General features: G+C 46.0%; 2 protein-coding genes across 2 annotated transcripts; both read right to left on the bottom strand.

Moving 5' to 3' along the window:
• Positions 1 to 378: 378 nt before the first annotated feature.
• Positions 379 to 11,201, bottom strand: LOC139410286 (ephexin-1-like). The gene is made up of 4 exons (XM_071155773.1): positions 11,112 to 11,201; positions 2,517 to 2,590; positions 2,059 to 2,152; positions 379 to 844 (listed from the first exon to the last, which is right to left on the bottom strand). The coding sequence occupies exons 2-4, from the start codon at positions 2,526 to 2,528 to the stop codon at positions 657 to 659; spliced, it is 294 nt and encodes a 97-aa protein (XP_071011874.1). The 5' UTR covers positions 2,529 to 2,590; positions 11,112 to 11,201; the 3' UTR covers positions 379 to 656.
• On the bottom strand, positions 11,108 to 25,069 carry LOC139409803 (rho guanine nucleotide exchange factor 15). The gene is made up of 9 exons (XM_071155178.1): positions 24,457 to 25,069; positions 23,910 to 24,283; positions 23,126 to 23,286; positions 21,808 to 21,960; positions 20,115 to 20,244; positions 19,933 to 20,007; positions 11,728 to 11,817; positions 11,419 to 11,570; positions 11,108 to 11,285 (listed from the first exon to the last, which is right to left on the bottom strand). Exons 1-9 carry the CDS (start codon positions 25,067 to 25,069, stop codon positions 11,108 to 11,110), a joined length of 1,926 nt encoding a protein of 641 aa, XP_071011279.1.
• Between the last annotated feature and the right edge of the window lie 1,438 nt (positions 25,070 to 26,507).

Below are 26,507 nucleotides of genomic sequence, written 5' to 3'. Positions count from 1 at the left end.
ACTGAAATACATCAAGAGTGTGACTGGTTATATCTCCTCTGCATCCCAAATGGCAACCTTTTCCCTATATAGTGCATTACTTTTGACCAGAGCCCTATTGGCCCTGATCAGAAGAAGTGCATCATGCAGGGTTTTCCAACCCTGTTCCTGGAGAGCCACCCTCCTGTAGGTTTACACCAGGGCTTTTCTAACCCTGTTCCTGGAGAGCTACCCTCCTGTAGGTTTACACCAGGGCTCTCTAACCCTGTTCCTGGAGAGCTACCCTCCTGTAGGTTTACACCAGGGCTCTCTAACCCTGTTCCTGGAGAGCTACCCTCCTGTAGGTTTACACCAGGGCTCTCCAACCCTGTTCCTGGAGATCTACCCTCCTGTAGGTTTACACCAGGGCTCTCGAACCCTGTTCCTGGAGATCTACCCTCCTGTAGGTTTACACCAGGGCTCTCCAACCCTGTTCCTGGAGATCTACCCTCCTGTAGGTTTACACCAGGGCTCTCCAACCCTGTTCCTGGAGAGCTACCATCCTGTAGGTTTACACTCCAACCCCATTTGAAACGAACCTAATTCAGTTCATCAACCGTCTAATTATTGTGAACGCCCTGATAAAAGGGATAGATAGGGTGCCATTTGAGATGCAGACCTCGTTCAGAAAGACCTTTCTATCTGAAGCAGGCAGTTGCCTGGGGAACAGTGTGCCGTCGGTTCAGGATGCGGTTGGCAGTCTGTAAAACATGGTAGCGTTGCCTGAGGTGTTTTCTCTGGACGTACTCATTGGTGACCTGCACCGCACAGTAATCCGGGAACCAGCCCCGCTCACCGTCCACAAGTCTCCTGCCCTCTAGGAAACCTGCGATAGCGAGACATGTTGTTAGTGGGAGGGGGGGGGGGGGGGGGGGGGGTATGAAGATGGACTTCCAAGACATGATTACAAGCAGTATTGAGATTGGGAAAAGCAAAATTAACCTGTAAAATCACATTAATATATATTTCCCTTTTTACATCCACAGGAGATTGTCCTGAAGTGCTTTACAGTAACCCGGCCTATAATACCCTATATCTCAAAGGGCAAGCAGAAGCACAGTGGCAAGGAAAAACTCTGTGGAAGGAATACACCTTGAGAATAACTATCATAGAATGAGGAGTTAGAATATTAACTAGCATGGAACCTTCTTATGATGGTCCAAAAGTCAGCCATGTTGGTCAGGGAGTTGGTCAGCCATGGTTTGCCAGTGCTGTGATAAGATATTGTGTAAAACAGTGAATGTGAAGAATTTATCTGCACTGTATGTGTATTAGCTAGCTAGACAATATTTTTTTATTTACAGTGACGGCCTACCACGGCCAAACCCGTACGACACTGGGCCAATTGTGCACCTCCCTATGGGACTCCCAATCAAGGCCAGTTGTGATACGGCCTAGAATTGAACCAGAGTCTGTAGTGACACCTCTAGCACTGAGATGCAGTGCCTTAGACCGCTGCGCCACTCAGGAGCTTTCAACATTCTGTTCAAACAATGCAGTCAGTCCAGTCGATGATAGGACTTAGACAAGTTGTAAATGCAACAAGTACTGATATTGTATCATATAACATCACTCACAGCTTCACAAGAAAACTAAATCTGAGACATTATAGTCTGTTTACATATATTTTAGAGGCTATTTACAGAAAACTGATATACAACCCGTATAAACTGTATTTAGCATTATATATATCAATATTTTAGGTTGACTTTAATTCCATTACACAATTTCTGATACATCACATGCCTTACTTTTATTGTCCTGCATGAGGAAAAGCAGAAAATGCATCACCAATGCCTCTACTGCCATTCAATCCAAATAGACTGGTTTTGGATTTCTCCCTGACCAAGATGGCTGCCATTTTCACCCAATTTCAGGCACTTTGAGGGTTTACGACATAGACCCCGTAGTAATTTAATAGGATCTCTATGGGAACTAGACTCAGCGGGGGGGTTGGCCCCATCCTCCTCTGACTGTACCCGGTAGAGTAGTAGTACCTGAGTGAAAAACACTTATAATTTTCTGGTCCACATAACCTACCGTCAGCAGTTTTCTGTATGACGTTGATGGTATCACCCAGCTGTACACTCAGTTCCCCTGGCTGCTGTGCTACGTAGACCTCAGTGCATCGTACCTGAGGACAGTCTGAGACAGGCGACGTGTTTAAGGTTCTAAACACGTGTGTTTATAAATGTGCATTACACCTTAGAATATGTGTTGTCGTTCGACTTATTAGTTTTAAACACAACAATGAATGAATAAACAGAAGTCCCACTGGGGAGGCCTATGGAACCTGAACCAATCCATGCTAAATCTCTGCCGTATATCGTTGAGTGTTCTGACCTCTAGTGGAAAGACGAGAAACAACAGGGCCTTTGAGATAATCTGACAGGCCTGTGCAATTTCCATTTTGGAGGCAAGAACACGATCAGGGTCCAATCTAATTTGTTCCTGAGTTATCTGTTGGTAGAAAGATAAGGTCCCTGAATGACACTCACCCCATTCTTCATAGATTCCTTCCATCCCGTCCACTCGATGGCTCAACACCTCCATCCAGGTTATCTTCTCTGCCCTACAGCAGCGGAAGACGAGAAGTCAAACTGTCACACTCAGGGCTCTAAAACATTTTCTCTATTGATAGCACTGGTGCTGCCAACTTAAAAGACGAGAAGTCAAACTGTCACACTCAGGGCTCTAAAACATTTTCTCTATTGATAGCACTGGTGCTGCCAACTTAAAAGACGAGAAGTCAAACTGTCACACTCAGGGCTCTAAAACATTTTCTCTATTGATAGCACTGGTGCTGCCAACTTAAAAGACGAGAAGTCAAACTGTCACACTCAGGGCTCTAAAACATTTTCTCTATTGATAGCACTGGTGCTGCCAACTTAAAAGACGAGAAGTCAAACTGTCACACTCAGGGCTCTAAAACATTTTCTCTATTGATAGCACTGGTGCTGCCAACTTAAAAGACGAGAAGTCAAACTGTCACACTCAGGGCTCTAAAACATTTTCTCTATTGATAGCACTGGTGCTGCCAACTTAAAAGACGAGAAGTCAAACTGTCACACTCAGGGCTCTAAAACATTTTCTCTATTGATAGCACTGGTGCTGCCAACTTAAAAGACGAGAAGTCAAACTGTCACACTCAGGGCTCTAAAACATTTTCTCTATTGATAGCACTGGTGCTGCCAACTTAAAAGACGAGAAGTCAAACTGTCACACTCAGGGCTCTAAAACATTTTCTCTATTATAGCACTGGTGCTGCCAACTTAAAAGACGAGAAGTCAAACTGTCACACTCAGGGCTCTAAAACATTTTCTCTATTGATAGCACTGGTGCTGCCAACTTAAAAGACGAGAAGTCAAACTGTCACACTCAGGGCTCTAAAACATTTTCTCTATTGATAGCACTGGTGCTGCCAACTTAAAAGACGAGAAGTCAAACTGTCACACTCAGGGCTCTAAAACATTTTCTCTATTGATAGCACTGGTGCTGCCAACTTAAAAGACGAGAAGTCAAACTGTCACACTCAGGGCTCTAAAACATTTTCTCTATTGATAGCACTGGTGCTGCCAACTTAAAAGCTAGGAGCACCAAACGTTACTTAGCACTAGAAAAATCAGCGGTGCTTTATAGTCTATGGTACCCGGAAGCTGCGGTGCTGCGAAACCAGTCACTTTCCCTTAATCAAGCTTCTCTTAAAGGGAAGTGAACACTTCTGCTATCTCACTCTCAAGGAAAGAGGAAATTGAGAAACTCGTGGAGGATAGTGTAAGGATAAAGGCGCTTCTTTATTGTTAAAATTAAAAATGGGTTTAGTTTGTTTGATAGACCTCAGTTTTCATCAGGACCAAGATTTTACAGGTGCCTGGCTGGACTGGGGCCTGATTGGATAGTTCAGAGACTCTGCTCATGGAATGAGAGGAGGAGGCAAGGCAGGCAGGGGGCAAAGAGGGAGGGTTTGGTATTAAAGGAGGCTTATGGAAGTGTTTGTGGATCACAAAAGCGTGATTGGCTCGTTTCCTGAACTGATTTTAATTAAAACAAACTAATAAGTTAAAAGATTATAAGAAATAAAGAGTTTAACAAAAAGGTGTTAAATCTGGTAATAACAAGTTAGTAAGATGTTAGCGACAATAACAAGTTAGTAAGACCTTAAATCTGTTAATATCAAGTTAGTAAGATGTTGGTGGTAATAACAAATTAGTAAGATGTTAGTCATAATAGCAAGTTTTTTTTATTTATTTGACCTTTATTTAACTAGGCAAGTCAGTTAATTAAGAACAAATTCTTATTTACAATGACGGCCTAGGAACAGTGGGTTAACTGCCTTGTTCAGGGGCAGAACGACAGATTTATACCTTGTCAGCTCGGGGATTCAATCTAGCAACCTTTCAGTTACTGTCCCAACACCCTAACAACTAGGCTACCTGCCGCCCCGTTAGTAAGTTAGTAATATGTTAATGGAAACAATAAGTTAGTAATATGTTAGTGGTAATAACAAGTTAGTAATATGTTAATTATGGTAATAACAAGTTAGTAATATGTTAATTATGGTAATAACAGGCTAGTAATATGTTAATTGCGGTAATAACAAGTTAGTAATATGTTAATTATGGTAATAACAGGTTAGTAATATGTTAATTACGGTAATAACAAGTTAGTAATATGTTAGTGGTAATACCAGGTTAGTAATATGTTAATTATGGTAATAACAGGTTAGTATTATGTTAATGAAGGTAATAACAAGTTAGTAATATGTTAATTATGGTAATAACAGGTTAGTAAGATGTTATTGTAATAACAAATTCTAAGATGTTATTGTTAATAACAAGTTAGTAAGATGTTAATTATGGTAATAACAGGTTAGTAATATGTTAATTATGGTAATAACAAGTGAGTAAGATGTTATTGGTAACAACAAGTTAGTAAGATGTTATTGGTAACAACAAGTTAGTAAGATGTTATTGGTAACAACAAGTGAGTAAGATGTTATTGGTAACAACAAGTGAGTAAGATGTTATTGGTAACAACAAGTGAGTAAGATGTTATTGGTAACAACAAGTGAGTAAGATGTTATTGATAACAACAAGTTAGTGAGATGTTATTGGTAACAACAAGTTAGTAAGATGTTATTGGTAACAACAAGTGAGTAAGATGTTATTGGTAACAACAAGTGAGTAAGATGTTATTGGTAACAACAAGTGAGTAAGATGTTATTGGTAACAACAAGTTAGTAAGATGTTATTGGTAACAACAAGTGAGTAAGATGTTATTGGTAACAACAAGTGAGTAAGATGTTATTGGTAACAACAAGTGAGTAAGATGTTATTGGTAACAACAAGTTAGTGAGATGTTATTGGTAACAACAAGTTAGTAAGATGTTATTGGTAACAACAAGTTAGTAAGATGTTATTGGTAACAACAAGTTAGTGAGATGTTATTGGTAACAACAAGTTAGTAAGATGTTATTGGTAACAACAAGTTAGTGAGATGTTATTGGTAACAACAAGTGAGTAAGATGTTATTGGTAACAACAAGTTAGTAAGATGTTATTGGTAACAACAAGTTAGTAAGATGTTATTGGTAACAACAAGTTAGTAAGATGTTATTGGTAACAACAAGTAAGTAAGATGTTATTGGTAACAACAAGTTAGTGATCGTTAATAAAAGAAGAAGGATACAAACCCTGGGTTGGAGGACATAGATACGAAACCTTAAGGTAAGGACTAGGGTAGGGTACTTGATAAATAGCATAAACTTATTATTAATTATTAATTAAACAGTAAACAGTAAAAGGTTGGTAGGTAAGTACACTGAGGGAAATACCACTTGAGTAAAAGTCTAAAAGTATTTGTATATATATATAAGTATCAAAAGTAAATGTAATTGATAAAATATACTTAAGTGTCACGCCCTGATCTGTTTCACCTGTCCTTGTGATTGTCTCCACCCCCTCCAGGTGTAGCTTATTTTCCCCGGTGTTTTTATCCCCGTGTTTCCTGTCTCTCTTTGCCAGTTCATCTTGTCTGTTCAAGTCAACCAGCGTGTTTTTCCTGTGCTCCTGATTTTTAAAATTCTCTTTTGCTAGTCTTCCTGGTTTTGACCCTTGCGTGTTTCTGGACTCTGTACCCGCCTGCCTGACCTCGAGCCTGTCTGCCACACTGTACCTTCTGGACTCTGAACTGGTTTTGACCTTTTGCCTGTCCACGACCATTCTCTTGCCTACCCTTTTTGGAAACTAATAAATATCACAGACTCAAACCATCTGCCTCCTGTGTCTGCATCTGGGTCTGGCCTTGTGCCCTTACACTTAGGTATCAAAAGTAAAAGTAAAAGTATAAATAATTTAAAAATCCCTAAATTGAGCAAACCAGATGGCACCATTTTCTTGTTGTTTTATTTATGGATAGCCATGGGCACTCTCCAACACTCAGACATAATTTACAAAGGAAGCATTTGTGTTTAGTGAGTCTGCCAGATCAGAGGCTGTAGGGATGACCAGGGATGTTCTCTTGATAAGTGCATGGATTTTCCTGTCCTGCTGTAACGGCTGTCTCATGGTTCTCAATCAGGGACAACGATAAACAGCTGCCTCTGATTGAGAACCATACCAGGCCAAACACAGAAATCCCAAAACAACCCACCCAACTCACGCTCTGACCATACTAAAACAAAGACATAATAAAAGAACTAAGGTCCGAACGTGACACCTGCTAGCCATTCAAAATGTAACGAGTACTTTTGGGTGTCATGGAAAATATATGGAGTAAAAAGTACATTATTTTCTTTAGGAATGTCGTGAAGTAAAAGCAAAAGTTGTCAAAAGTATAAATAGTAAAGTAAAGTAAAGTTCAGATACCCTAAAAAACGACTTAAGTAGTACTTTAAAAAAAAAAAATCCTTAAAGTACTTTACACCTGCTGAATGCAGTTTTATTTCTTGGTTCTGGATTCGTTGCAGTCGGTTCATTTGTGGTGTGAAGGCTGTGATCCAAGGAGGGTAGTGTGTACTCGAAGAGTAGTCTGATGTAGCTAAAATATACACTTCTAAAAATGGTTTCCTGTTGATGCTCCATTCTTTCCACAAAGTGCTTTCAGGTGATTAGTCCTCTTGCCGTCCCTCTTTCTCGACGTTCTCAATATGGGTCATCGACAACATGTTGCTTTGAAATATTAATATTTTCTATTTGTATTATCTAATTTTGAGAGTTACGTGTTCCTTTGGTTTGCGTGTGTCTGGTGAATAGGACACACTATGTCTTTTGAGGGTTGAGTTTCACTTGTTTCACCACTTTTCCTCTTTCTTCTATGCACTTGTTGAGTTGTTTTTTTTTCTTGGAAGCTACTTGTAGAAACTTTGAGTTGGTCCAGTAGCATAAAGTCATCGGCAAATTGTGCTACAGAAGGTGGATGTCTGAGATGTAGATGATGAATAGAGGTGGGCTGAGGACTGCACCTTGAGGTGACTCCAGCTTTTTTTATTTTTTTTTTATTTTTTTAACTAGGCAAGTCAGTTAAGAACAAATTCTTATTTTCAATGACGGCCTAGGAACAGTGCCTGTTCAGGGGCAGAACGACAGATTTTGTACCTTGTCAGCTCGGGGATTTGACCTTGCAACCTTTCGGTTACTAGTCCAATGCTCTAACCAAAAGGCTACCCTGCCACTTCTGGGGTGAATGGTGTTGTCACGCCCTGGTCTTAGTATTTTGTGTTTTCTTTATTATTTTGGTCAGGCCAGGGTGTGACATGGGTTATTTTATGTGGTGTGTTTTGTCTTGGGGTTTTTGTAGGTCATGGGATTGTGGTTAGTGGGGTTGTTTAGAATAGTCTATGGCTGCCTGGAGTGGTTCTCAATCAGAGGCAGGTGTTTATCGTTGTCTCTGATTGGGAACCATATTTAGGCAGCCATATTCTTTGAGTGTTTTGTGGGTGATTGTTCCTGTCTCTGTGTTTGTTGCACCAGATAGGGCTGTTTCGGTTTTTCCACGGGTGTTGTGTTGTGTTGTGTTGTGTTGTGTTGTGTTGTGTTGTGTTGTGTTGTGTTGTGTTGTGTTGTGTTGTGTTGTGTTGTGTTGTGTTGTGTTGTGTTGTGTTGTGTTGTGTTGTGTTGTGTTATTAAAAAACATGAATAGTAACCATGCTGCATTTTGGTCCTCCTCTCCTTCAAGTCAAGAAAACCGTTACAGGTGTGGAGATATGGCTTGTCTTACAGCATAGAGGTGAAGAAATTGAGGCTTTATAAAAGTTTCAAAATCGCCTCTCATTGGTCTTTTTTTTTTTTGCTGTGTATTCCCACTGTGATTTGTCGTTGATCCCATAGGAGACCATTTTGAAACATATAAAAGTATCTTTAATAATGTCAACTGTAAATCTCTAATGAAGGCTGAAGCCCGAACGTGTTGATTTAACAATAAAGACGCGTTTGTATCAACTTCCTCCAAGAGTTGCTGAATGTATAGACTGCTCACTATGTACGCTGCTCAAACAATAATACAATTGTAATAATAGCCAGAGAAAACTGGACACAACAATTGTGATAAAAGTGTAAAAACGTTGCTTGCCCACAATGGCACACGTATAAATTTGTCATTTAATTTGTTATCAGGTTGAATATTTTTCCAGGTGTGGAACACTAGTGCTACCAAATAAAAGTTCCAGGTCCCACAGCAAAATATATTTACAGATGTAGGATCTTCATTTTATTTTTTATTTTGTTGCTAAGAATTTTCCTGCACAGCAGGAAATGAAAACTTGAAGTGTATTCAAGGTTTAAAAAAGGCTTCTAAAGTTTGACATTTCCATTTCAAAATGTCAGACTTGATTTGCCCTTAAGATGTATCAACCCTGCACCTAGGACTTTCCATTACTTTCAAAATGAAGGGACACCATTAAATATCTTAAGGGGCAGTGATAGCCTATTTTAAAGCATTGCTCAGATCCCATTCTTTCAGACCATATTGGGCCAATCGGTCGATTAGTCATCAGGAGTATCCCACATAGAAAAAATACTACAGTTTACTATAGAATACTATAGTACTTACTATAGAATTCTATAGAATTCTGAAGTAAACTGTAGTATGCTGTAGAATGCTATACTGCACACTGTAGTATCCCTTGATTGTGTAGTGCTTACTTTAGAATTAGGTAGTAAACTGTAGTATGCTGTACAATACTATAATACACACTACAGTATCCCTGATCATATGTAGTACTTATTATAGATTTTCGTAGTTTACTGTAGACTACTACAGTATTCGTTGCAATAAACACGACAGTAATTCCGCAAACACACTAGTGTCTGCAAAAACACTACAGATTTTTAACTTTAGTAATACTACAGTATTACATTTTTCATTTACCCCACCCATTCCGCTAACCCATGTCCCAATTTGTGCCACCCATAAGTGAGAAACTTGCCTGCCAAGTATAGATCATATATTCTGTTCCCTACAAGTTATAGAAAAGAGCAGAAGCTCTGAACTATTTGTTCAGACTACAGTTCCACCTACCTAGAGGTTATGGAAAATAACCTCTAGGTAGGTAATAACTTTTAGTATTTGTCCCTCAAGGAAAAAGACCCTACTTATACTGTATGTCAAAGATAATAAAACAAAAACACTATTAACTGTCAAATCTGCTCCTGCCACGCCCTCTACTGCTCATTCTGTGTCTCCTTGACCTGCTGCCACTCCTCCAGTGCTCTCTCCCTCTCTGTGTGTGTAATTGTGTGGGCGGAGACAGGTGTTAGATCCCCCACCAGCTGCAACCTGTTCCATAATCAAGACCTCTACAAATACTCAGCCCTGCCACTTCCACGCTGCCAGATCGTAATCTCTGCTCTGTCAGTCTACGTTTCTAGACGTTTGTTACTATTTAGATCCCGTTGTGCCTGTTTTCCCTTGTCTGACTCTGTTTTCCTCTCCGCTACAGTTCTGCCCACTCTGAATCTGGTCCATGTCTCCAGTCCCACGTCTCGTCATCCTGCTACTCTGTCCTGTATTCCCCACTCTACTACTCCCTCGGATTCCCCTCCGGACCTGGTTACCCTGTCTCAACCCCTCTCGCTCCAGCCTCAGCCTCCTCACCTGGTTACCCTGTCCCAACACCTCTCGCTCCAGCCTCAGCCTCCTGGTTTCCTGCAACCCGTCTGTACTTCCCCTGACCTGCACTCCATCTTCCCCCTGTGTTTCAATAAATACCTTGGTTACTTCATCCCAGTCTCCTCGTCTGAGTCTGCTCTTGGGTTTCCCTGTTCCATTCCGCGTAACAATTAACTATAGTAATACTACAGTATTTATACTATAGTAGACCATAAATGCTACAGTATTTATTTTTATTTATTCATTTTATTTTACCTTTATTTAACCAGGTAGGCAAGTTGAGAACAAGTTCTCATTTACAATTGCGACCTGGCCAAGATAAAGCAAAGCAGTTCGACAGATACAACGACACAGAGTTAAACATTGAGTAAAACAAACATACAGTCAATAATACAGTATAAACAAGTCTATATACAATGTGAGCAAATGAGTTGAGAAGGGAGGTAAAGGCAAAAAAGGCCATGGTGGCAAAGTAGATGCAATATAGTAAGTAAAACACTGGAATGGTAGATTTGCAATGGAAGAATGTGCAAAGTAGAAATAAAAATAATGGGGTGCAAAGGAGCAAAATAAATAAATAAATTAAATACAGTTGGGAAAGAGGTAGTTGTTTGGGCTAAATTATAGGTGGGCTATGTACAGGTGCAGTAATCTGTGAGCTGCGATACTATAGTAGACCACTATACTATAGTAGACCATACATACTACAGTATAATACAGTCATGTCCGCAAAAACCCTACAGTGAATACTATAGTAAATAAATATAGTAATACTATAGTATTTATACCATAGTATGCAGTACCCTAGTATTTTTTATGTGGGCTAGTGTAGTAGTACTGCCTGTCTGATCCATAGATATACATATTCTGTGTGGTTACATGCTTCATTGGTCTGATCTAGGATGTGTAAACTAACTCACTACGAGGTGGGTGAAGCAGGAACTAAGATGTGGTTTTGCTGATCTTTAGGATATGTGGTAAACTTACTGTGTGGAGGCCTGCAGCAGGAACTGAGATGTTGTTCCCCTCTGGTTCTTCAGCAGAGCGAGGCAGAACATCCTCTCCCATGAAGCACACACCAAATCCTCCTTCTCCTCCAGTCCTTCACTCACCTCTATCAGGGAACGGTGGACATGATCCCGCACCACAAACCGATCCATGCTAAGATCCAATAAAAATGTTGTTATCAGGCACACCAACATCATAACAGTCAGTGTATTGTAACTTGAGACTGAAACGCAGACTACTATACTAGGACTGTATAGTAAGTGTAAGATGATACATCCCCACAGACCCTTTCCTGGTGGTCACCAGCAGTAGGTCATTGAAGAGGAAAAGGTAGATGTGACAGAGTTTCCGGTGACCAAAGATGTTTTCTTTCTCTGACAGCTGAGCTAGTTGCCCCTGTCTCACTAGCCAGCGAGAGGAAGACACCAGGGGCAGGGCCTTGAAGAGGGAAAATACATGTGTGACTAGGACCGTTTAAGGTTTGATTAAGAGTTCTGGTTAAATCTCATTCTCGGGATCTCTACTGATTTATCATTTATCACCATTTAATGATACTTAATTGAACATCAACATTGTATTTAGCATTTTTATTCACCTTGCATTCAAACTCAGTTTTGTTGGCGATGTGAACGATTTCCTCCATCATCTTCATCCTCCCCACCTCCCTATTGCAGGCCTCAACTACCTGAAGGGTCAGAGGGCACGATACGCTCAATGCCATTGGGTAGAAATTGTGCTAGTCCTGTGTGTCTAATATTATAAAGTATTGTAATTAGGGCTGCGGCGGTCACGAAATTTCGTCAGCCGGTGATTGATGGTAATTGACCGTTAATTAACATAAAAACGTTTAGCATCTCCTGGCTTCCACACACGGCCTACAAGCCACTGATGCAGACCTTTGGGACATCTACATTTTAAAAAGTAATACAGTCTACACCTTCACAATAAATCCATGATTTATTTTAGACCGGTCTAAAGAAACATGATTTGAAGAAAAAGATAGTCTATTTCAGAAGAACAGAATCACATCTGAGTTGTCCTTATGTTAGGTCCTGAACTGGCTTTGCCACATGGCTGTGGGCTGCATTAGTTAATTTAGTAGTCAAGATGTGCTTTGAATTTGGATTATTTAATATTATAGTAACAAGAATACAATTGAACAAAGCTGAATTAAATAGAAAGGATATTTTCTCCAAACGATTTGAGGGAGTTAACAAAGAAATAGAAACTCCAATATGCTTAATTTAGAGTAATGAATGTAACTTTAGTTGTTCTACAAACGTTGGGCTATATGTTTTGATGTTTAATACGCTGTAAGGTTGAATGATGAGACTCTAATGATGATTTGAAAAAAGTTGCTTGAAAGGCATGAGCTCTGCTTTGTTTTGTTGTTTTGCAGGCTGTACACACTTCATCAGTCTCTCATTCACAATTTGACAAGAACTTGCTAATGCTTCAAATTTTCCCGGGGACGTCCCCCTTGTGTGGTCGTAATGCCCACCCCCCAAAGCAAATCCATGCCTTTTGCGGCCAGTGGCGGTTGTGCCCTTGACCCAGAGTGTGGCATTGTGCCCTTCATCCCTGAAGGTGCTCAGAAGCATCTCTCACTCACATGGCTCACGTGATCGGGTCTTTCTCACAGGTAGCCTGTAGCAAGTGAAGAAAGACATATCGGGAACGCACAACTGCGTGCGTCCTTATCCAATTCCAAGGTACATATTGAAAATATTGGAAGAACTGTCCACATTTACTTTTCGTCAGCCAACAAGATGAGTTTGGTGTGTCTCCCAGGTGGCTTGTGGCAAACTTTAAACAACACTTTTTATGGATATCTTTAAGAAATGGCTTTCTTCTTGCCACTCTTCCATAAAGGCCAGATTTGTGCAATATACGACTGATTGTTGTCCTATGGACAGAGTCTCCCACCTCAGCTGTAGATCTCTGCAGTTCATCCAGAGTGATCATGGGCCTCTTGGATGCATCTCTGATCAGTCTTCTCCTTGTATGAGCTGAAAGTTTAGAGGGACGGCCAGGTCTTGGTAGATTTGCAGTGGTCTGATACTCCTTCCATTTCAATATTATGCACAGTGCTCCTTGGGATGTTTAAAGCTTGGGAAATCTTTTTGTATCCAAATCCGGCTTTAAACGTCTTCACAACAGTATCTCGGACCTGCCTGGTGTGTTCCTTGTTCCTCATGATGCTCTCTGCACTTTTAACGGACCTCTGAGACTATCACAGTGCAGGTGCATTTATACGGAGACTTGATTACACACAGGTGGATTGTATTTATCAACATTAGTCACTTAGGTCAACATTGGATCATTCAGAGATCCTCACTGAACTTCTGGAGAGAGTTTGCTGCACTGAAAGTAAAGGGGCTGAATAATTTTGCACGCCCAATTTTTCAGTTTTTGATTTGTTAAAAAAGTTTGAAATATCCAATAAATGTCGTTCCACTTCATGATTGTGTCCCACTTGTTGTTGATTCTTCACAAAAAAATACAGTTTTATATCTTTATGTTTGAAGCCTGAAATGTGGCAAAAGGTCGCAAAGTTCAAGGGGGCCGAATACTTTCGCAAGGCACTGTACCAAGTCATTACAAAAATTACAGACAAACAACATGAAAAACTACAAGTAATCTAGTAAAAACCATAGAATTCACAAGAGTATAACAAAATCCAAAACAGCAAATTAAAAACATTGACAGGTCAGGGAATCAGCCTCAAGATCATTCATCAGTGATTTAAAAATACCAATCGGAACAAGTTCTTCCAGTTTAAAAGTATTTTTTAAGGCGTTCTAAGCCGATGGCGCAGAGGACATAAAAGCCCTTTTACCAAATTCAGTTCGGACATTTGGAACAGTTAGCAGGATAAAGTCCAGCGAATGAAGAGTACCCACCACATTTCTTAACAATAAAAATGCACAAATAAAATGGTAGTAAACCCAAAATGGCTTTGTAAATAAAAGTATACCAGTGACAGCCTACGAGTGACTAGAGAAGGCCAGCCAACCATGGTATGCAAAGTGCAGTGGTGCGTACAGGTTTTGCAGTTTAATATAAAACTTAAGTGCCTGTCACGAGTCCGACCGAGGGTGTTTCCCTTTCCCGGGCAGGTGGCGCTCGGCGGTCGTCGTCACCGGCCTATTAGCTGCCACTGATTGTTTTTCCTTCCCCTCCTTGTTTGTTGAGTGGTAGCACCTGTGAGTGTGTAATTAGTTTGTCTTTATTAGACAGCCGGCCCGCCTGGTTGTTGTGCGGGATTATTTCATTGTAAACCTTCGGCTCTGTGGTATAGGCACGTTGTGTCCCATTTGTACATTTTGATTCCCTGTGTTTTGGGAACGTAACGTTTTTGTGAGCACCTTGTGGTGCATTGGTGCGATTAAAGGACGCGCAGCATTGAACTCTCTGTCTCCTGCATTTGACTCCACACCCACGACACCCGGACCCTTACAGAATCCCGCACCTATCAAATTGATGGAGTCAGCAGGAGCAGCGGACAACCCTCTCCCATCGATGGAGGAACGGGTTCTCCACCACACCACCGTCCTTCATCGGATCGGATCCGCGATGGATCAAGTGATGGAGAGAATGGACAGATGGGAGAGGAGTGGGCTCCTCTCTCCACCTTCGGCACCCACGGTTCCGGACTCCCCATCTCCCGACTCCAGCACCCTCCGTCTGACGCTACCGAGGGCTTATGATGGAGCGGCGGCGGGTTGCCAGGGGTTTCTGCTCCAGCTGGAGCTATACCTGGCCACCATCAGACCCACTCCCTCAGGAGAAGAGAGGGTGAGTGTCCTCATCTCCTGCCTCACGGGTCGTGCCCTGGAATGGGCGAACGCGGTCTGGAATGGTCCAGACTCAGCGCGGGAGCACTACCCAGAGTTTTCCCGTCGCTTCCGCGCCGTGTTTGATCACCCTCTAGACGGCCGAGCGGCGGGAGAACGACTATTTCACCTCAGGCAGGAGAGGAGGAGCGCCCAGGATTACGCGCTGGAGTTCCGGACCTTGGCAGCCGGATCTGGGTGGAACGACAGGGCTCTCATGGACCACTACAGGTGTAGTCTCCGAGAGGATGTCCGCCGGGAGTTAGCGTGTCGGGACACCACTCTGTCACTGGATCAGCTGATTGACATGTCCATTCGACTGGATAATCTGCTGGCTGCCCGCGGGCGTTCAGAGAGGGTCCTGTGCGTTCCACCACCCAGCCCCTCCGCTCCCATTCCGATGGAGTTGGGAGGGGCTGCGCCGAGGGGTACCGGAGGAGGAGGCCTTCCCTGCACCAACTGTGGTCGGAGAGGACACACGTCTGATCGGTGCTGGGGGGGTCCGTCTGGGAGTAGAGATGGCAGGCGGAACGCTTCTCGGTCACCCCAGGTGAGTCAGCATCAAACTCACCCAGAACCCCCTGTTGGCCACATGTTTGTCTTAACTTTTTTCCTTCGCTTTTTTCCCTCTTCCCAGCATAGGGCGCTCGTCGATTCAGGCGCAGCTGGGAACTTTATGGATCGCGGACTCGCCCTTAAGTTAGGGGTTCCGCTGGTGCCGATAGATTCTCCTTTCCCCGTGCACTCCCTAGATAGCCGGCCATTAGGGTCAGGGATGGTCAGGGAGACCACGGTCCCACTGGACATGGTGACGCAGGGGAATCATAGGGAGCGTATCAGTTTCTTTATTATTGACTCGCCTGCGTTTCCAGTGGTGCTGGGAACTCCCTGGCTGGCCCGGCACAATCCTAAAATTTCGTGGAAACAGGGGGTTCTCCAGGGGTGGTCAGAGGAGTGTTCTGGAAGGTGTTTGGGAGTTTCCATCGGTGCCACGTCGGTGGAGAGTCCAGACCAGGGTTCCACGGTGTGCATTCCCCCCGAGTATGCCGATTTGGCAATCGCTTTCAGTAAAGTGAAAGCGACTAAATTACCACCTTATCGACCGGGAAGGGATTGTACGATAGATCTCCAGGTAGACGCTGCGCTTCCCAAGAGTCACGTGTACCCGCTGTCCCAGGAGGAGACGTTGGCAATGGAGACATATGTCACGGAGGCGCTGGGACAGGGGTACATTCGGTCCTCCATTTCACCCGTCTCCTCAAGTTTCTTTTTTGTGAGGAAAAAGGAGGGAGGCTTGCGTCCGTGTATCGATTATAGAGGTCTAAACGCCATCACAGTGGGGTATAGTTACCCTCTACCTCTCATCGCTACGGCGGTGGAATCGTTCCACGGAGCGCAGTTCTTCACAAAACTGGATCTCAGGAGCGCGTATAGTTTGGTGCGTATTCGGAAGGGAGACGAGTGGAAAACCGCATTTAGTACTACATCAGGCCACTATGCGTACCTCGTCATGCCGTATGGGTTAAAGAATGCTCCAGCCGTTTTCCAATCCTTTGTAGACGAGATTCTCAGGGACCTGTGCGGGCAGGGAGTGGTGGTTTATATCGATGACATTCTGATCTACTCGGCCACTCACACCGCGCATGTGTCTCTGGTGCGCAAGGTGCTTGGTAGACTGCTGGAGCATGACCTATACGTCAAGGCTGAGAAATGCGTGTTCTCTAAACGAGCCGTCTCTTTTCTGGGATATCGCATTTCCACCTCGGGGGTAGTGATGGAGGGTGACCGCATTAGGGCCGTGCGTAATTGGCCGACTCCGACCACGGTAAAGGAGGTGCAGCGTTTTCTGGGTTTTGCCAACTACTACCGGAGGTTTATCCGGGGTTTTGGCCAGGTAGCGGCTCCCATCACCTCACTGCTGAAGGGGGGCCCGGTGCGTTTGCAGTGGTCAGCAGAGGCGGACGGAGCATTCAACAAGTTGAAGGCGCTGTTTACTGATGCGCCCGTGTTGGCGCATCCGGACTCCTCTCTAGCATTCATAGTGGAGGTGGACGCGTCCGAGGCTGGGGTGGGTGCCGTGCTATCACAGCGCTCGGGTACGCCACCAAAACTCCGACCCTGCGCTTTCTTCTCAAGGAAGCTCAGCCCAGCGGAGCGTAACTATGATGTGGGGGACCGGGAGTTGCTAGCGGTGGTTAGAGCTCTGAAGGTGTGGAGACACTGGCTTGAGGGGGCTAAACACCCCTTTCTCATCTGGACCGACCACCAGAATCTGGAGTATATTCGGGCAGCTAGGAGACTTAACCCACGTCAGGCAAGGTGGGCCATGTTCTTCACCCGGTTCCGATTTACTTTGTCTTATAGACCGGGCTCTCAGAACGTGAAGGCTGACGCACTGTCCCGCCTTTATGACACGGAGGATGGGTCCACCGAACCTACTCCCATCCTTCCCGCATCGAAGCTGGTAGCCCCAGTGGTATGGGAGGTGGACTCGGACATCGAGCGGGCGTTACGGGCTGAACCCGCGCCTTCTCAGTGTCCAGCGGGGCGAAGGTACGTGCCGCTTGGTGTTCGGGACAAACTGATTCGGTGGGCTCACGTTCTACCCTCCTCGGGTCACCCTGGGGTGACGAGGACAGTGGGGAGCCTTCAGGGGAGGTATTGGTGGCCTACGTTGGCTAAGGACGTTAAGGGTTATGTCTCCTCCTGTTCAGTGTGCGCTCAGAGTAAGGCTCCTAGGCACCTTCCTAGAGGGAAGCTACAACCCCTCCCTGTTCCACAGCGGCCATGGTCACATCTGTCCATAGATTTCCTAACCGATCTCCCGCCGTCTCAGGGGAACACCACGGTTCTGGTGATTGTGGATCGGTTCTCTAAGTCCTGCCGTCTCCTCCCGTTGCCCGGTATCCCTACAGCCCTACAGACTGCGGAGGCATTATTCACCCATGTCTTCCGGCACTACGGGGTGCCGGAGGACATCGTTTCTGATCGGGGCCCCCAATTCACGTCCCGGGTATGGAGAGCGTTCATGGAACGTTTGGGGGTCTCTGTCAGCCTGACCTCCGGTTATCACCCCGAGAGTAATGGGCAGGTGGAGAGAGTGAACCAGGAGGTGGGTAGGTTTCTGCGGTCGTATTGCCAGGATCGGCCAGGGGAGTGGGCACGATACATTCCCTGGGCTGAGATGGCTCAGAACTCACTACGCCACTCCTCTACTAACGTGTCCCCTTTTCAGTGTGTGTTGGGGTACCAGCCGGTCCTGGCACCATGGCATCCGAGCCAGACCGAGGCTCCTGCGGTGGAGGAATGGGTACAGCGCTCCAAGGAGACCTGGAGGGCCGTCCAGGAATCTCTACGACAAGCGAGTGGACGGCAGAAGAGGAGTGCTGACCGCCACCGCAGTGAGGCCCCCGTGTTTGTACCGGGGGACAGGGTCTGGCTCTCGACCCGAAACCTACCTCTCCGCTTGCCCTGCCGGAAGCTGGGTCCGCAGTGTGTAGGGCCCTTTAAAGTCCTGAGGAGGATAAACGAGGTGTGTTATCGATTACAACTCCCTTCCTATTATCGTATTAACCCCTCGTTTCATGTGTCTCTCCTCAGGCCGGTGGTAGCTGGTCCCCTGCAGGACAGTGAGGTACCGGAGGTCCCTCCCCCCCCGCTGGACATCGAGGGGTCCCCGGCGTACACGATCCGGGCCATTCTGGACTCAAGACGCCGGGTGAGGGGCCTGCAGTACCTCGTGGACTGGGAGGGGTACGGTCCGGAGGAGAGGTGCTGGGTACCGGTGGGGGACATCTTGGATCCCTCCATGTTGAGGGATTTCCATCGCCTCCATCCGGATCGCCCTGCGCCTCGTCCTCCGGGGCGACCTCGAGGCCGGTGTCGGCGCGCTGCGGGAGCCACGCGTCAGGGGGGGGGTACTGTCACGAGTCCGACCGAGGGTGTTTCCCTTTCCCGGGCAGGTGGCGCTCGGCGGTCGTCGTCACCGGCCTATTAGCTGCCACTGATTGTTTTTCCTTCCCCTCCTTGTTTGTTGAGTGGTAGCACCTGTGAGTGTGTAATTAGTTTGTCTTTATTAGACAGCCGGCCCGCCTGGTTGTTGTGCGGGATTATTTCATTGTAAACCTTCGGCTCTGTGGTATAGGCACGTTGTGTCCCATTTGTACATTTTGATTCCCTGTGTTTTGGGAACGTAACGTTTTTGTGAGCACCTTGTGGTGCATTGGTGCGATTAAAGGACGCGCAGCATTGAACTCTCTGTCTCCTGCATTTACAGTGCCATGGTAAAACTGAGTGGAAGCATTCATATTTAAAATATCTCCATAGTCTAGTAAAGGCATAAATGTAGCTGATTTACTAGCCTCCTTCTGGCTTCAAAAGAAAAACAGGCCTTATTCCTAAAATAAAATCCCAATTTCAGCTTCAATTTTTTTGTAAGTTGTTGAATATGCCATTTAAAAGAGAGGCCGTCATCAATTAAAATTCTAAGATATTTATATGAGGTTAGAGTCGCAATCTCATTGCCCTGACTTGTAGTAACAGGTGAAAGGTTCAGAGGTCTAATTCTTGCTTTAGAAAACACCATTAGTTTAGTTTTGTCATTATTGAGGATAAGCTTCAATTGACACAAGGTATGTTGAACAGTATAAAAAGCAGTTTGCAAGTTCTGGAAAGCTTTTGTGAGAGACGAGGCACAACAATAAATAACAGTATCGTCAGCATAAAAGTGAAGTTGTGCATTTTGCACATTTTTGTCTAAATTATTCATATAAATAGTGAGCAAGAGGGGACCAAGTACAGAGCCCTGGGGCACACCATTACAGACAGACAATGTAACTGACATGAGCCCATCAAATTGAGTGCACTGAGTTCTATCAGACACATAGTTAGCAAACCATGCAACTGCATGCTCCGAAAGACCTACACGACAATCTCTGCCTAATAACAGGTGAAAGGTTGCATACCTTTATGAGTGCTCTCAGTGCTTTCTCTGCGGACACCTGCCTCTCTGACCCCCGCTCTGTACTCTTCAAAATGTTCTAGGAACAGGAGCACCATCAATATGAATCTGCATTATCTTGCATAATGGCAGTACCAGGTCATATTTATTCAATAGGATACAACGTATCATCTCCACACCTCTCACCTCTATGAGGATCTTGAGTTGTGTGATCCTCTGAAAGGGAAGGACCAGGAAGGACTTCAGGGGCAGACGATAACAGCGTTGGTCGTCTTGTAGCTCCCTTAATATTTCCATGATCTGGGGGTTCTCCCTCCTGCTCAGGGACGCATTAGAGTTACAAAACAGGAACAAACTAAGTCTCTGTTGTAGCATAATACAATACAGTACCAATAATGCTCTGTCCTGTCTCACGACCTGTCACACCCTGATCTGTTTCACCTGTTTTTGTGCTCGTCTCCACCTCCCTCCAGGTGTCGCCCATCTTCCCCATTATCCCCTGTGTATTTATACCTGTGTTCTCTGTTTGTCTGTTGCCAGTTCGTTTTGTTTGTGAAACCTACCAGTGTTCGTTCCCCTGTTCCTGCCTGTTTCCCTGCTCCTGTTTTCCAGTCCTTCCTGGTTTTGATCGTTCTGCCCGCCCTGACCCTGCCTGCCGTTCTGTACCTTACCCCACCTTACCAGATTATTGAATCCCATCTGCCCTGACCCTGAGCCTGCCTGCCGTTCTGTACCTTACCCCACCTTACCGGATTATTGAATCCCATCTGCCCTGACCCTGAGAACTTTTGACAGGGTGGTGTACATTGAGGACTGCTGGGTTCATAGCTACTGGGTTGATCCGTCTTTCTCCCCCACCGGTGCAGGGTTCTTCTTTGTGGAGAAGACGGACAAAACCCTGCGCCCGTACATCAACTACCGAGGTCTCAATGACATCACGGTGAAGAACCGCTACCCGCTACCTCTCATCTCCTCGGCCTTTGAGCCGCTCCACGGGAGGGGACGAGTGAAAGACTGCACGACCAGTGGCTACTACGAGTACCTGGTCATGCCCTTTGACCTTACCAACATTCCTGCTGTGTTCCAGGCTCTGGTTATTGATGTTCTCAGCAACATGTTGAACCGATTCGTCTTCGTCTACCTCAATGACATTCTCGTCTTTTCTCGCTCCGCCCAAGAACACGTACTCCACGCCCGACAGGTTCTCCAATTTTTTGTAAAAGCAGAAGTGCGAATTCCATCACTCCACCATCCCCTTTCTGGGTTACATCATTGCTGCAGGGAGCGTACCGTTGGATCCCGGGAAGGTGAGAGCGGTGGTGGATTGTCCGCAGCCTACATCCAGAGTACAGCTGCAGCGGTTCATGGGTTTCGCCAACTTTTACTGACGCTTTACCTGGGGCTACAGCATCCAAGCTTCTCGTCCCGGTTCTGGAAGACGTTCTGCACCCTCATTGGGTCGTCAGCCAGCCTGTCCTCCAGGTTCCACCCCCCAGTCCAACGGCCAGTCGAAGCGAGCCAACCAGGACCTTAAGACTACTCTGCGCTGCCTGGTTTGACCTGTCATTTGCCTGCACCCGTATAAGAAATACACTTTTACGCATCTGGATCATACCCGAAACGTGATACTACCAATACAACTGACACATGGAATGAGCACATCTGAGACCAGGGCTCTTTCTAAATTAACTTTTTCCTTGATTCCTTGCATCCTCTCTCCTCGCATCCTTCTCAAATCGCATTGGATGAGAACATCCCATGTCCCTCCTCTCTAGCCATCTCCTCCAATGTCTTCTGAGGAGGAGGTGAGGAAAGAGGATTTGAGTAAAGAGGAATTGGGAAAGAGCCGAGGCAATATTAACCAATTTTCTTTACATACCCCAGGTTGTGCATGGTCTGTTCCTGGTAAGGCATGTTACGGATGTAGTCCACATAGGCACCGAAGTGGCTGCTGGTGTGGCGATGGATGACATCACACAACATGTCACATAGCAGGTTAGACTCCAGCTCCTCCCTCATTACGTCTAGAAAGCTGAGAATACAACATGTCACATAGCAGGTTAGACTCCAGCTCCTCCCTCATTACGTCTAGAAAGCTGAGAATACAACATGTCACATAGCAGGTTAGACTCCAGCTCCTCCCTCATTACGTCTAGAAAGCTGAGAATACAACGTGTCACAAAGCAGGTTAGACTCCAGCTCCTCCCTCATTACGTCTAGAAAGCTGAGAATACAACATGTCACACAGCAGGTTAGACTCCAGCTCCTCCCTCATTACGTCTAGAAAGCTGAGAATACAACGTGTCACATAGCAGGTTAGACTCCAGCTCCTCCCTCATTACGTCTAGAAAGCTGAGAATACAGCGTGTCACATAGCAGGTTAGACTCCAGCTCCTCCCTCATTGCGTCTAGAAAGCTGAGAATACAGCGTGTCACATAGCAGGTTAGACTCCAGCTCCTCCCTCATTGCGTCTAGAAAGCTGAGAATACAATATGTCACATAGCAGGTTAGACTCCAGCTCCTCCCTCATTACGTCTAGAAAGCTGAGAATACAACGTGTCACATAGCAGGTTAGACTCCAGCTCCTCCCTCATTACGTCTAGAAAGCTGAGAATACAACGTGTCACATAGCAGGTTAGACTCCAGCTCCTCCCTCATTACGTCTAGAAAGCTGAGAATACAGCGTGTCACATAGCAGGTTAGACTCCAGCTCCTCCCTCATTGCGTCTAGAAAGCTGAGAATACAGCATGTCACATAGCAGGTTAGACTCCAGCTCCTCCCTCATTACGTCTAGAAAGCTGAGAATACAGCGTGTCACATAGCAGGTTAGACTCCAGCTCCTCCCTCATTACGTCTAGAAAGCTGAGAATACAGCGTGTCACATAGCAGGTTAGACTCCAGCTCCTCCCTCATTACGTCTAGAAAGCTGAGAATACAGCGTGTCACATAGCAGGTTAGACTCCAGCTCCTCCCTCATTACGTCTAGAAAGCTGAGAATACAACGTGTCACAAAGCAGGTTAGACTCCAGCTCCTCCTTCATCGCATCTAAAAATCTGACAACACAACGATCTTCTCAGATCAGTCCTCAAAGGCACAAGAAGTTCATGCAAATGCATTGGTCTTTGTACAGGTAAGACTAGTAATGAAGTCTTGCACCCTTAGACTGTTGCCCAATGTGCAACAGGCAGGCTTACTTCTGGCTAATCTCCCTGATCTTGGCAATACTAGAGAAAAGGGACTTGTGGTCTCTGGGTGACAGGGCTAGACGCAGGGTAGATGACTTCATGAAATGGTTCACAGCGACACCCAGCCTCTCCAGGTAGGACTGCTCTGTCGTCACCACCTCATACATACTCTGGGACACGAGAGAGAGGAGGGAGAGAGGGAGGGAGACAGAGAGAGAGAGAAAGGGAGAGAGGGAGGGAGAAAGAGAGAAAGAGAAAGAGGGAGAGGGAGGGAGACAGAGAGAGAGAGAACGGGAGAGGAGGGGGAGACAGAGAGAGAGAGAGAAAGGGAGAGAGGGAAGGAGACAGAGGGAGACAGAGAGAGAGAGAAAGGGAGAGGAGGGAGGGAGACAGAGAGAGAGAGAAAGGGAGAGAGGGGGGGAGACAGAGAGAGAGAGAAAGGGAGAGAGGGAGAGAGACAGAGAGAAAAGGGAGAGGAGGGAGACAGAGAGAGAGAGAAAGGGAGAGGAGGGAGACAGAGAGAGAGAAAAAGGAAGAGAGGGAGTGAGACAGAGAGAAAGAGAAAGGAAGAGAGGGAGGGAGACAGAGAGAAAGAGAAAGGAAGAGAGGGAGGGAGACAGAGAGAAAGAGAAAAGGAGAGAGGGAGGGAGACAGAGAGAGAGAGAAAGAGTGAGAGATCCAATGCAGTTATCCATACAATGGTGCCCATCAATCACAATGAACAAGACACGTATTGTTAAGAAAATATAAATGTTTTACCAACAGTAGAAAACCCACTGATGATACCGTATACCTCCTGTAGCAGCAGCTCTTGCTTGTTGAGGTACGGCAGTATTCCGCTCTCTTGCACCAGTTTGCGTTCCTGCCACAAGGTTTCTAATAAACCGTTTCTCTCTCTGCAGTTTGCGTTCAGCTTGTCTGTCACAGTAGTGTTCAGCCTCTCCCGGCTGCCTCTTGGAAGCTGTGCATAATGCAAATCCGCTCCTGAGCCCTCAGTGTCAATGACAACCATGGATCCACTGTTTCTGTTCTCAGTGTTCGTGTGGACCATTCTCTGAACAATACCGTTTCTTTTTAAAGTTGGGAGGGGCTTGTTAGGGGGAGGAAGTCTTTGGACGGGGTTGGTACGTAAGCATAAGGGCTCCTCCATATGTCCTGCTGCCAGACCTGTTATGGAAACAAGAAAGCTGTCACGATACTGTATCCGTCAAGGTATTAGAGATGCCAATGTACTGTGTTCACTAGTAAGTTTCAAGTTCATGCGCCGTCTGTAATGAATACATTGGAAGTCTTACCAGAGCTCTCACAATAAAGACACAATAGTTTAATAAATGAACTACCTGAGTCTCTGCTGTGTGGGTTAAGTGTTGGTCCGACTCTGAGACGAGGCTTTGGGACAGGTGTGAATCTGATGGAAGCCCACTGTTCCTCTGCAGGTGTTGGTCCGACTCTGAGACGAGGCTTTGGTACAGGTGTGAATCTGATGGAAGCCCATTGTTCCTCTGCAGGTGTTGGTCCGACTCTGAGATGAGGCTTTGGTACAGGTGTGAATCCGATGGAAGCCCACTGTTCCTCTGCAGGTGTTGGTCCGACTATGAGACGAGGCTTTGGAACAGGTGTGAATCCGATGGAAGCCCACTGTTCCTCCGCTGGTGTCATTGAAGATGCAGATTGGATCCTGGAAGAGCCAGAGGTCATAACTTCAGACGAAATACAGTCCCCCTGGCTATTGATGAGAGGTGCTATGGACTTGTTCCTGGTCAGTTGTCCCTTCTCCTGACCATGGTCCCCTGCTTCACCTGTACAGGTGTTCCTGTTCAGGACAGTTACAGTGTCTGTGGCCCAGTGCCATCGTTCCCTTCTGGGCTGGGGTTTGGGTGGAACCCGGTAGGGAAATGGGCCTTTAGGAAGTAGAGAGGTTGGTAGGAGCCCTGATGTGTTCTCAGTACCCATGCAGACCTTTTTGGATCTCCAAAAAGCACCTACAGGAATGTGAAGAAACAATGTGTATGAGATGACTGGCTCCGTGTATGAGGTGACTGGCTCCGTGTATGAGGTGACCGGCTCAGTGTATGAGGTGACCGGCTCAGTGTATGAGGTGACCGGCTCAGTGTATGAGGTGACCGGCTCCGTGTATGAGGTGACCGGCTCCGTGTATGAGGTGACCGGCTCAGTGTATGAGGTGACTGGCTCAGTGTATGAGGTGACTGGCTCAGTGTATGAGGTGACTGGCTCAGTGTATGAGGTGACCGGCTCCGTGTATGAGGTGACCGGCTCAGTGTATGAGGTGACCGGCTCAGTGTATGAGGTGACTGGCTCAGTGTATGAGGTGACTGGCTCAGTGTATGAGGTGACTGGCTCAGTGTATGAGGTGACTGGCTCAGTGTATGAGGTGACTGGCTCAGTGTATGAGGTGACTGGCTCAGTGTATGAGGTGACTGGCTCAGTGTATGAGGTGACCGGCTCAGTGTATGAGGTGACCGGCTCAGTGTATGAGGTGACTGGCTCCGTGTATGAGGTGACTGGCTCAGTGTATGGTGACTGGCTCAGTGTGAGGTGACTGGCTCAGTGTATGAGGTGACTGGCTCAGTGTGAGGTGACTGGCTCAGTGTATGAGGTGACTGGCTCAGTGTGAGGTGACTGGCTCAGTGTATGAGGTGACTGGCTCAGTGTATGAGGTGACTGGCTCAGTGTATGAGGTGACTGGCTCAGTGTATGAGGTGACTGGCTCCGTGTATGAGTTGACTGGCTCAGTGAGGTGACTGGCTCAGTGTATGAGGTGACTGGCTCCGTGTATGAGGAGACTGGCTCCGTGTATGAGGTGACTGGCTCCGTGTATGAGGAGACTGGCTCCGTGTATGAGGTGACTGGCTCAGTGTATGAGGTGACCGGCTCAGTGTATGAGGTGACTGGCTCAGTGTATGAGGTGACCGGCTAAGTGTATGAGGTGACCGGCTCAGTGTATGAGGTGACTGGCTCAGTGTACGAGGTGTATGGCTCAGTGTACGAGGTGTATGGCTCCGTGTATGAGGTGACCGGCTCAGTGTATGAGGTGACTGGCTCCGTGTACGAGGTGTATGGCTCCGTGTATGAGGTGACCGGCTCAGTGTATGAGGTGACTGGCTCAGTGTACGAGGTGACTGGCTCCGTGTACGAGATGTATGGCTCCGTGTATGAGGTGACCGGCTCCGTGTATGAGGTGACCGGCTCAGTGTATGAGGTGACCGGCTCAGTGTATGAGGTGACTGGCTCCGTGTATGAGGTGACTGGCTCAGTGTACGAGGTGACTGGCTCAGTGTACGAGGTGACTGGCTCAGTGTACGAGGTGACTGGCTCCGTGTATGAGGTGACCGGCTCAGTGTATGAGGTGACTGGCTCAGTGTACGAGGTG

The sequence above is a fragment of the Oncorhynchus clarkii genome, chromosome 5, assembly GCF_045791955.1.
Source record: "Oncorhynchus clarkii lewisi isolate Uvic-CL-2024 chromosome 5, UVic_Ocla_1.0, whole genome shotgun sequence".
Classification (NCBI taxonomy): Eukaryota; Metazoa; Chordata; class Actinopteri; order Salmoniformes; family Salmonidae; genus Oncorhynchus; species Oncorhynchus clarkii.
This window is presented reverse-complemented; position numbering and strand designations above follow the sequence as displayed.

Coding starts and splice junctions, on each gene's coding strand:
- LOC139409803 (XM_071155178.1), bottom strand. CDS start 25,069: ATGGGTACTGAGAACACATCAGGGCTCCTACCAACCTCTCTACTTCCT. Junction 21,961..23,125: donor ATCAGGGAGATTAGCCAGAA/GTAAGCCTGCCT, acceptor TTGTATTCTCAG/CTTTCTAGACGTAATGAGGG. Junction 11,286..11,418: donor CTGGTGACCACCAGGAAAGG/GTCTGTGGGGAT, acceptor ATTGGATCTTAG/CATGGATCGGTTTGTGGTGC.
- LOC139410286 (XM_071155773.1), bottom strand. Junction 845..2,058: donor CATACAGAAAACTGCTGACG/GTAGGTTATGTG, acceptor TCGCTATCGCAG/GTTTCCTAGAGGGCAGGAGA.